General features: G+C 33.1%; 2 protein-coding genes across 3 annotated transcripts in view; one reads left to right on the top strand and one right to left on the bottom strand.

The window, feature by feature from the left end:
* Positions 1 to 5,793, bottom strand: part of LOC106059649 (uncharacterized) — a 34,574-nt gene extending 28,781 nt beyond the window's left edge. Inside the window, exons 1-4 of the mRNA XM_056015884.1 lie at positions 5,628 to 5,793; positions 1,751 to 1,805; positions 1,086 to 1,227; positions 81 to 203 (exon numbers count right to left, since the gene is read on the bottom strand). Coding sequence (XP_055871859.1) covers positions 81 to 203; positions 1,086 to 1,224 — 262 coding nt within the window. The 5' untranslated portion in view covers positions 1,225 to 1,227; positions 1,751 to 1,805; positions 5,628 to 5,793. The remainder of the gene's footprint in view (positions 1 to 80; positions 204 to 1,085; positions 1,228 to 1,750; positions 1,806 to 5,627) is intronic.
* Positions 5,794 to 9,806: 4,013 nt separating this feature from the next.
* LOC106059650 (proton-coupled zinc antiporter SLC30A2-like) overlaps positions 9,807 to 12,132 on the top strand; it is a 33,898-nt gene continuing 31,572 nt past the window's right edge. The window contains exon 1 of one of the 2 annotated variants that reach the window (XM_013217323.2): positions 9,807 to 9,941. The gene's annotated coding sequence lies outside the window, so the exon portion shown is untranslated. The remainder of the gene's footprint in view (positions 9,942 to 12,132) is intronic. The other variant, XM_056015603.1, reaches the window with a different exon arrangement.

Genomic DNA, 12,132 nt, shown 5'->3' with positions numbered 1-12,132 from the left:
ATAAAAAAAAAATCTTAATGAATGCATTTTAGACTTGAACTAACATGCAGCTCATTTTTTAAAAATAATGAGTCTATTACCTCCTGCCCTGGATTTTTGATTGTTCAAGGCTGGCTGCATCGCATCATTAGCTTCCAACACTTGTAACCTATATACGTGGTCTGCTGATAAGAAGTTAGGTCTGTGGTTTGTTAGCTCTGGAGCTGTATGAATAAAGAGAGGTTACTTAATAAATAAAAAAAACCAATCAAAACATATATTAACCCAACACTGCCTAAACAAAAGCCTGATTCTTTATGCCAGGAAAAAATATGTCACTGTGTAACAAATGTAGTCTTAACTTGAATTGCATAGAAAACTAGATCTAGAAAAGTATGGTTTAACCCACATAGCCAGTGGCATAGCTAGGAATTTGACATCATTTCTGGGCCCAACCAAGGGGCTTGACTTCCTAAAGGGTTCCTGCATTTCGCTTTATTTAATGTAAAAAACAATTTCGAACTCTCATTTGGGGGCCCGCCTCATGTGGGGGCCGGGAGGATTTTCAAATTCTCCCCCCCCCCCAGCTACGCCACTGCACCTAGCTGAAATAAGTACCTGATATCTATTAGCAATAGTAAATGTGGCTATTCTCATTCTGGCCATGATAGCAACTAAAATTTGGGAGTATGCTTTATCCAATCCATAACTATGCCATATAGATTTTTTTTACACTATGTATAGGCCTAATCATATTTTATCATTCAAACATCATACATAAGAAAATTGAAATCAAAATACAAAATGATGAGGAACTTCTGTGACTGTGAATAGCTGCATGGTTACATGGTATGTGCTTTGTCATGTCATTGCAATGGTCCCAGTTTGAAACCTGCCCACTTGCATCCCCTGCCCTAATAAGGGGTTTAGGCAAGGATGTATGGATCTTCATTTAAATAGGAATATCTAAAACCTAGAAGTGAAGTCAGACAAAGCAAAAAGGCCTGGCTGGTTAGAATGCAAATACAAATACAGAATTAAAAACAAAAGCAATTGAAAAATTTTAAAGTTAAATTTTTTTTTTGAAGTGTTTCTGTTTGACATACTTGCAGCTGCTGGTGATGAGTGCACATTGCCTAGAGTTCTGTTGCCCTGGAAACTAGAATCAGCATGGGAAATGACATGCCCTACAAAATTTGGACGCCTGACATTGTCACTAGATCGTGACTCATTCAATGAAGACATATCCTGGGAGGTAAACAAAATTGGCATTAAGTTGTCAGAATTAAAATGAAGGTTTATAGCTTGAGTATAATACAGTTCTAGACTGAAGATAAAGTTGTTGCAGATGTGAAAAAAAAATCATGGGACTCTGCACTTCATGTGAGCATACATTTTTTTCACGCAAAGAAATTTCTGACACTATTCGATCCATCCCAGTGGCGCTACAGCCCATGGAGGGCTCTGGCCTGCTTTAACACATCCTTCCATTCAGATCTCTCCTGGGCCTTTCGTCTCCACGCCCAAATTCTGCCACTATTACCAAATGAAAATCTGAAATAATTTTGTTTCATATGCTTTTTCTTTATTTCTGAGTGTTTTTCTTTATTAAGCCTCTGTGTCTTGATCTCCCTCGCTGTCAATTCTTAATTTAATAATTAAATTGAACAATAAAATCAAAATCATGCTTGCTTCCCTACATAGCATTTAGTTATTTTACAAGAGATTATTATTGTCTAAGAAAAGTTAAGTAAATTATAACTATACTTACCGCATAGCAGTTCCTACATTATAATAAGCGTCAGCAACAAAAGGTTAACCTTGCCCTGTGCTCAAACAAATAATTTCAAAATTTAACTTTTTTTTCACCAACATTTTTTTAACATTGTTCTTATTTACCTCATTTCAATCTTAAGACTGAAAAAAAAAAGTCTTATAGGGTAGACATAGAAATAAAGTTAGGTTACAATTATTAGGCACAGTACATGGGTCCAATAGTTTTCCTTAAGACTATTCATCCACTAAGTGGGTCACTAAAAATCTTAATGATTTATAATACAAACATAAAAATTCGAAGTCATGAAGTGTGAGACGTAATAGTACTATTGGTATAATACCCTCGACCTTTTTTTTTCTTTACGTTCCTCTCTTCTTGTATCCAGAGTTTCAGTTGGTGTAAATCTTCAAAACCAGTTGGTAGGTTTCTAGCAAGGTGGCAATATGATAACTTGATTGTAGGTGGATGAATCTGAAGATATGCATAGCACTGGCCATCCTCTTCTCATTACTGTCCATTGAATTCTTGTTCACATTAGCCAGCTTTTCTTCTCATTTCATAAAGAATATTTATAAATTTTTCTCATCTCATCTTTTAAATTTTACTTTCAAATGAATAAATTTCATTTTACGCAAATTAATTAATATAACTTCATCACAATAGTCTTTTACTGATACTTTATAATTCCATGCTGGAGTTTGCTTAAGAAATAAGTTAACTTTTTATAGTTTCTCTTTTTATTTTTGAGATATCAATTAAACAGTTGAAAATATGACGTTAAATATTTTCTTATCTTATCTTATCTTATATAATACAGACGTTACTTCAAAAAAGAAGATGATTACGTCCTACGCGTCATGCATTTAGTCATGCATATTAACCAATGACTTAAATTCTGCCAAGTCACTGGTTTTCCTGGCTAGCTCAGGCAACCCATTCCATGCTCTAATAGCACTAGGGAAGAAGGAGTATTTGTACAAATTTGTCCTAGCATATGGGACAAGGAATGTGCCTTTATCTTTGTGTCTTTCAGAGTATTTTATTAAATTTTGTTTTTGTATTTGAAGATTATGGTTCAGTGTTTTATGTATGATTGCTGCTTTACTTTTGAGCCTTCTGTCCTGAAGGCTTTCTAAATTTAGTGATTTTACTAAAGGTGTTACTCTAGTCAAATGTGAATATTCGTTTGTTATGAATCTCACTGCTCTATTTTGTGTCTGTTCCAGTTTCTTAATGTTTTCTTGAGTTGAGGGGTCCCAAACGGAGGATGCATATTCTATTATTGGCCTAACCAAGGTTAAATAACATTTTAGTTTTATGTTCTTATTTGATTTATAGAAATTTCTTTTAATAAATCCTAATGCTTTGTTTGATTTTTTTGTAGTTTCATCAATATGTGGATTCCATGATAGTTTTTCATTTATTATAACACCTAGGTATTTTGCGTTTTTAGTCTGTGTTACTGGTTTGCCATGAATAAGATAAGTGGAATTAATTTGTTTTAGTTTTTTTGTTACTCTTAACAACTGACATTTTTCTGGGTGGAAAGACATGCTCCAATTTGATCCCCATTTCTGTAATTCATCTAATTCTCTTTGTAAAATATCTGTGTCTTGTGTTGTTTTTATTGTTCTATATATTATGCAATCGTCTGCAAATAATCTGACTTTTGTTCCTGAACTAATGCAATTTGGTAAATCATTTATGTAAATTAAAAATAGTAGTGGACCCAAGACTGTTCCTTGAGGTACACCTGAGTTTACTGTTATCGGTGTTGATTTAGAGCCATTTATTATTACAGTTTGTTCTCTCCCTATCAGAAAATCTTTAATCCACTGATGCAGTGGACCATTAATGCCGAAATATTTTAATTTTTTAAGCAAACTATGGTGGTGAACTTTGTCAAAAGCCTTAGAAAAATCTAGTAAGATAGCATCTATTTGTTCACTATTATCTAAACCTTTTGAAAAATCATCAATTAGTCCTATTAGTTGTGTTTCACATGATCTATATTTCCTAAAGCCATGTTGGTATGGTGTGAGGACATTATGTTTGTCTAAGTGGTTTATGATGTTGCTACATATTATGTGTTCTAGGATTTTACATGTGATGCTGGTAAGTGATACTGGTCTGTAGTTTCCTGGGTCAGATTTTTCTCCTTTTTTAAATAGGGGGGTGACATTAGCTTCTTTCCAGTCCTTTGGTACTCTGCCCTGGTTAAGTGAAGCCTGAAAGAGTATTTTGAACACTGGGGCTAGCTCATTGCTTAGTTCTTTGAGTAATCTACTGGAATACCATCAGGTCCAGAAGCTTTATTTGGTTTGGTGTTGGCTAATAGTTTTTGAATTCCATTTTCTTGTACTACTATATCTTCTATGTTGTTTACTTGGTTCAAATTCAGTAATATGTCTTTGTTTCCTGGGGCTGAGAATGCTGATGCAAAGTATTTGTTTAGGATGTTTGCTTTAGTTTCATTATCATTATGTATTATGTTATGTTCATCTTTTAATGGTGCTATGCCTGTTGTTTCCATTTTCTTAGACTTAATGTATGACCATAGGTTTTTGTTGTTATCTTTAGATATTACATTGTTTATGTATTCACTCTGCAGCTGTCTGCTTACTTTTTGGGTTAAGTGTTTAATTTTTATATACTTTTTGTAAACTCTTTCTGCATTAGTTTCTTTAAATTTTTTATATAGGTTTACCTTCTGTTTACAAAGTTTCTTTAGTCTATTATTAAACCAGCATTTATTTATTTTGTTTGATGTGTATTTAGTTGGTATATGATTTTCTATAATGCTTTTAAGATGGTTTTTAATGAAATTCCAGAGGTCATCGACTGGTTGGTTAATGTCTTTTTCTAATAAGAATGTTTGTTGAAAATTTAGTGCAGCTTGGTGTAGTTGTGTCAGGTTACATTTATTCCAGAGTAAGATTTTTCTTTTGGGTTTTGTATTGGCTACTGCTTTTATCTGACTGTGTATTTTTATTATCTCATGGGATAATTTCATAATCAACTACTAATCCAGGTCTGTTGGTTAAGAAGAGATCTAATGTGTTGTTTAATCTAGTTGGCTTTTTAATGATTTGATCTAAACTTAGGTTGTGTAAAGTTTCTATGAAAAGCTCATTTATGTCCTTAAGGTTTTGGTGTTTATCTATGGTTAGTGTTTTCCAATTTATATCAGGTAGGTTGAAATCACCCATAATCCAAAAAACTGCATTTTTATTTGTCTCTTTAAGTGTAGTAATCTGATTACATAGTTCCTGCATGTATTCTAAACTAGAATTTGGTGGTCTGTAAATGCTGCCTATTATTAGGGATGTTGAGGTGGTATTAATTTTACAAAATGTTGATTCTACATTTTTTGAGTTAGGTAAGGTAATTTCTTCTGCTATAAGAGTGTTTTTTATTGCTAAAAGAACTCCTCCATGATTATCAGCCCTATCTTTTCTAAAAATTTCATAATTACTATTGAAAATTTCTGCATTATAAATTTCAGGATGCAGCCAAGTTTCTGTTCCTGCAATTATGTCTGGTTTCTCACATTCTAATAAAATTTCTAAGTCTGCTGTTTTGTTTCTAATGCTTTGAAAATTTATAACTAAGGTTTTAAGGTATTTTGGTATTACTTCTTTAGTAGGTTTGTTTAGTGAGGCTGTTGTATTAATTTTAGTAATTTCTAATCACTTGAAGCCAAGTAAATTTCAAAATATGGTATATCAAATCTCAAGTTATGTAAAATTGAAATTGAGATATACTATTTAATTACATATATAAAAAAAAGACATTAAAAGTGATTGGATCTAAATTAATTTGTGTAAACTGTGTATAAAAATGTATTGTGAACTATGCACTATGTTCCTACCTAATCTCTTTTGAGATCAGTGGCTGTTTGATGAGTGCCTCCTAATCACATTGGACACACGTCTGTGTGCTAGAGGTGACAATGCAGGAGGGTGATGCAAATGTTGATTCCGAATGATCAGTTGGCCTGCTTCATGAGCTTGAGGAGGTCTAATGTGTTGGCCTGGTAGTGGAGGTGCAGGTGGTGGAGGAGGAGGTGGAACAAGAGGCGGAAGGGGTGGATGTGGGAAAATGCCAAAGCCTCGGATCTGAGCAAGCACTGGCTCAGGAATGCGTGGAGGAGGGCCAACACTTGGTATGTTAGCTGCTATAGGAATTGAGTCTGGAGGAGGATTTAAAGGCTGAGGTCTTGGCTGGATAGTATTTGCTACACTTGGAGCTACACTTTGTAAGTGATTTGGTCTCAAGCGTCTACGGCGGTTAGGCACTGGGACAGCTGGTTGGGTTTGCTCTTCTGGTTGAGGCGGTCCTCTCCTAAGAATGCTTGCAAGTCCAGTGTAATATTGTGAGTTGTCAATGGGAGCCAACGGATCTAATAAGCCAGTCACAGCTAACACTGCAGTTGAGGCCAAAGATACCAGATTGACTGGTGCGTTGGACAGAAGGTGTGACCTGGTACCACTTATGGCTCTGGCCCAGGTAGACTGGGCACTGTATGTCTGTGATGTCCCAGGTAAGTCAGGGTTGGCTGTCGAACGAGCAGATTCTCTAACTAATGTAGACACATCACTGTCAGGATCCACTGAAGACTCTTGTGTGCTCTGCACAGAGGTGCTTACATTCCCAGATGAAAACGATGATGTGTGACTGTGTCGTGAAGCAGTATACACACTAAATGAAGAGCTAGATGTAGCAGGAGAACCAATGTGTATAATTACATTGTCATTCCGAAGCTGACAGCCAGACTGATTTTCAACTTTACTACCATCTTTGACAGCATCTACATAGTGTCTACTTTGCAATCGAAAATGCAGGAAATCAATAAGCAGTTGCAAAGTCTCATTCTCTATGTCTAATGTGTCTATTTCATCGGGGTTCAGCAGCAGTAAATCTATGAGATTGTTGATTGTATCAGCATCAATTGAGTTTAACTTTTCTTCTAATAAATACTGAGACTTGATATTACCAGAAGTAGATGCAATAGAGTCCAGTTGCTGATCATTACTAGTTCCTTGTTTGGTTGTGAGTTCAGTCAGGAGGTATTTGATAATACACACAAGATTATGATTTTCATCAAATTTGTTCGTTTCTTGACGAATTAAGAATTTAGATCGTCTCTTCTCATAAATAATTTTATTTGCTACTTTCTTAAAAGTCTTTATCGAGTTTTTATTGTTTGCTTTAGCTACTTTTGGAGCAGAGCTACCATTAGACTTTTCAATTTTTCTACTTTTAGAGGACCCAAGAGCAGAATTTACTCTTGAGCCATTGGCACTTGAGCCTGCTGCCTTGTCAATCCTTTTTCCTTTTTCATTTTGAATTTGAGCTTTGCTGTCATTGCCTACAAGGCATTCTAATTTAGTGTTACTTTTAGTTAAAGCACTAGATGGTGAGCTGTTATACTGGCAAAATGCATGTATTTGGGGTGAGACTTGGTCAGCAGGCTTTTCAGATTCTAAGTTTTCTCTCGATTTGGATTCAGGCGTTGAATCCTCATCATGTTTGTCTGCCGTGGTGGTGACTAGAGTATCATACTAAGCATGAAAGTGAGAGTGTCCCAAAATCATGCTTATCCTCTCTGATGATGTTCTTAACAGCCTGAAAACATTATTGGTGTATTAAAGATCTAGAGATTTTTTAAAGTAAATCACTGCGGCAGTATAATATCTAATAATAATATAGATCTAATCTAATTTAGAATATTTCTATAACTAAATTTTATGAAGCAGGATGTTTTAGCACAGTTGTAATGGCACAGATGTGGTTTTAGGATTTAGAATTTAGATCTAGATAGATCTACATTCTAGATCTAGATTTACATTGGACTTCTTGTGCCATAGATATATTAATATATAGGCCTAATCTATTATAATCTATATATATGCCATATTATTGTATTATATAGTGTATTTATACTATTATGCTATACTCTCTTCTATACTCTATACTATAGGCCTAGATTCTAGATCTAGGGTACAAGTTAGAAGAAAGATCTAGGTCTAGAGTCTAGATAGATCTGGATCTGGAGTAGGCTAGAGTCTATAGTAGTAATAGTACTATACTCTATACTCAGACTATAGATAGATTAGATCTAGATAGATTCTATATCTTAGAAGATCTAGATTCTAGACTATAGTAGTTTATTTAATTCGGACATTATATGAATTCGGACATTCGCTGTTTTTGTGGTCATTAAATAATTATTTTAATTTTTATAATAAAACTAGCGCGCTGTATAATATGCTTGTCCATTTTCCAATGATTCTGACCCACTTTCCTTCCATTTAGCTGTCTATTTATGTAAGAAAAACAAATTTTAAATTTGTTAGTCAGGTTGTTGTTTTTTCCTATGTTACCCGGATGACATTAATTACCTATTCCTAAGGTTAAGACTATGTTTTTGATTGTCTAAGTCTATACTAATGAGCCCAGCAATATTTATTCTGTTTTTGGAGATGATTTATTTGATTCATAAGCCAAGTTGTTTGATTAATAGGGTGTCCGAATTAAATTAGATTTTCTTAACAAAATTTATTTCGGACAGCCAGTTTTGGACATCAATAAAAATGATCTTATATTATATTTGTTCATTTGTTGTTTTTTTTAATAGAGAATAAATGGAAAATGTTTGGAGTGAGCTTGTTAGGCCTACATTGAATGAAGCTAAATGCTTAGATCTAGACCTACTAGATAGATCTAGATTTATACAGAGAGAATATAAAGGATTCAGTTAGGCGAGAATGGCTATCCTAACCTGTACTATACTACAAAAGATCATCTGTATTAGAAATTTATTAAATTAATAAACAAAAAACACAAACATTCAACACACATCTAATCATGCGAACATAAAATAGGTCTAAAAGTTGGTATAGAAGTCAGTATCCCAGTGACCTAGAATAAGTGTGTTCATATTTTTAGTTTTGTGTTCATATTGATGCATAATTTCAAGACATCTTAATGATTTAATGTGAGGGGCTATGCCTGGGGATCTTAAAATTTAGTTATGTTAATATAGAATTAAAATTTGAGTTTATTGATGGCTAAATTAGGGCTAAATATAGAGACTGTCTGAAATAAATTATGGTGTCCGGAATCAAATAATGTGGGTCAAATTAGTCCAAATTAAATGAAAACACACAGCCTCTTTCACCTTAAATACAATAACAAATATAGGTTAGGGGTACAAATATAAGTAATCATCCTTAACTTATTCTACTTAAACTAAAGAAGATTTTGATACGTCGTTTTCTTTTCTATGTCGAACCATTGTCAAATAATGGATTAATGCGCTGTCAAAGTCAAACTTTCAAATTTGGGCCTATACTATAGTATAGGCAGGTGTCCGAATAGCATTAACTATGATAAACTACTCTCTAGATAAAAACTAGATTATCAGATTATCTTGATCTTCTTTTCTTAACTCCGAGCCGAAGTAACATTCAACATCCGAAACAAGTATCAAATGTATCATGATATTTTTTTATGTGTAAATTGTAAATCATTTTACAAACATTAACTTAATAACTTAATTATCTCTAGATCTAGATCCATTAACTGCATTCAGATCCAGAATCTCTTCTAGATCTAGAATCAGTCTCAGTTTAGATTTAGATCTAGATAGATCTACAATAGATCTAGATCCATGTCATGTGTCTATTTGGCATTGTCAAACTCTGAAATATTTTTGTTTACCAACAGGCCTTGACCCTTAGTTTAAGTTTAAAACATTTCAGATGTACTTTTTTATCCAATAAAAAATCTTCAGTACCTTCATCACACCTTTTATTTTACGATTCAAAACTTAAATCAATGAAAAAATAATTTTCAATTAGAATTTAAAAGAAACAATTGATCTAGATCTATACCCTATTTATATAAATATTACAAAGAGTATATATATATATATATATAGATCTAGATCTAATTAATTTTACATTGTTTAATAATAAGACTTTGTTTGCCTAAATAGATCTGGATCTAGCTGAAATTCGTTTTTTTAATGAACGTAAAAGTATATGGAGACAAGGGCGTTAACTACCACTAGATAAGATTCTTATTCTGTCAACAAAAGAACTTTGTTACGAAAGGCGTTTTCTTATTAGGTCTACATCTAGATCTAGGTCTAGATCTGAAATTCTAATCTAGATTATGAGTAAGAAAGCTAGATCTAATTTATCTAGTGTAGATCTGGATATAGATCTAACTCTAATCTAAGTCTAGATCTGGAAACATTTATTCATATCTAGATCTAGATCTACTAGATCTAGATCTAGTTCTAGTCATCTAATCTACTATCTAGATAGTAGAGAAGAGATTATCTATCCTATCCAGACTATAAATTAAAATAATTATAATAGACTGAGCTCTAATTATAATAAATAATAATATGATAAATATCTAGATCTATATTATAATTACTAAATTAGTATATAATTAATTATAGTATATATTAATGATAGATCTAGATCTATAATAATAATATATTAATTATATTTTATAGACATATATAGTTAATATAGATCTAGATTAGAATAGATTCTAGGATTATTATTATACTTATTTATAGGCCTACTCAGTTACTCAGACTCAGATATTCTGATATACTTTATACTTGATAAGTTGATATAGATCTAGATTCTAAATCTATAATAAGGTAATCCTGTAAAGAGTCAGAGATATCTAGATTCTAGTACTAGCTCAGATAGGCCCGCCCATTTATTATGTTGTCATCCTATCGCTTTCTCTGTCTTCCTCTTCTTCTTTTCCTGGTACAGTCCCAAAAGGAAGGTCTTTGCAAGCCCTGAAGACCTTTTAATATGGCCATAGAGTTATATTTTGCATATTTTTTACAATAGTTAGCAGGTCATCTTGGGGGGTCCAATCTCTGTAGTAACCCTAGACCCTATCTATAATCTCATCATTTGTGATGCCTAGGATTCTTCTGTAGTATCTCAATTCCATTGCTAGTATCCTCCTCTCTAGCTCTACTGTCAGTGTCCATATATATATATATATATATATACAAGGCCAGCCCTAGGCAACTGCACTTTTATAGGCCCCATGCTAATTCTATTTGTAAACTATTAAATTAAACGATTATAACTAAATCTCATGAAATGGCAAACTATACAAAGAATATTCCTGGAAATCTCCAGAAATTATCAAAATCACCTGAAAAATAGACTAAATTATCATTTTATGGAAACCTGTTTTCAATGTTTTTGGTGTTCATTTTTTGCTATCTACCTTCTATTAAGAAATATGCTGAATTCAATGGTGTAATGGACCAGAAATGTGAAAATATTTCTAAGAACTTTAAATATGTTTTGAGAAAGTGTATTATGGCATCTATCTGTCCCTGAGTCTGTTGGATGATTGGGGTACCATGCATGATCTGTTGACCATCTGTCTCCATTTCTCTCTGTTTACGAGTTTTCATAGACAGGTCTCTCCATTCCGTAATGTTATCCTCCCATCACTTCTTTGTCTGCCTCTCCTTTTTTCCCTGTTACTTTTCCCACCAGAAATGTCATTGGGAGACCTGAGGATCTCATTTAATGTATTAACTTGCGTTTACTTGCGCTTTCTGACAGTAATCAAATTTTGTTCATTATGGGGCCCAATCACCATAGTAATCCTGTTTTAGATTTCCATGTTTATGATGTGATATTTGTATGTGACGCCTAGAATCTTTCTGTAACATATCTATTTCAAAGCTAGGCTCTTCCTTTCTAATTCTGCTGTTAAGAGTGCACACTGGCTTCTATTTGTTCATTATTATTTAGATGTAAACTCTTTGAAAACTCATTAATTAAACCTGGCTTATTGAGTTTCACATGACCTAAATTTCCTAAGGCCATGTTAGTATGGGACAAGAATATTGTGTTTATCTAGGTAATTTATGATGTTGCTACATAGTATACACATGTGGTTTGCTGTATGCTAGTGTATTTGGTCTGTGTGGTCTAGATCAGAGTTATCTTCTCTTTCAAACGCCTAACATTCATTTCTTTCCAGTTAGAGTACCTGAATTTAGTGAAGCCTGAAAAAGTATTTTGAATACTGTTGCTAGTTCACTGGTCACTACTTTAAGTAACCTAGATGGAATGACATCAGGTTCAGATGCTTTTAGTTTTATGTTAGCTAATTCCTTGGGGATTTTTCTTTTTTGTATCTTATATTTTGTTTTTTGTTTTAAAGGGAAACTCCGATGGTTTTTCAAATTTGAGTTAATGAGATATTTAAATTCTGCGTAAAAAGTTTTAATAGTAAACATTTTACCATTTTGTATTTAAATGCTTAGAAACATTTATATTTAATAAATTAGACAGTAAATTCTTGAC

The sequence above is a fragment of the Biomphalaria glabrata genome, chromosome 17 (assembly GCF_947242115.1).
Source record: "Biomphalaria glabrata chromosome 17, xgBioGlab47.1, whole genome shotgun sequence".
NCBI classification, from domain to species: domain Eukaryota; kingdom Metazoa; phylum Mollusca; class Gastropoda; family Planorbidae; genus Biomphalaria; species Biomphalaria glabrata.
The sequence above is the reverse complement of the archived record's forward strand: the minus strand, read 5'-3'. Positions and strand labels throughout refer to the sequence as shown.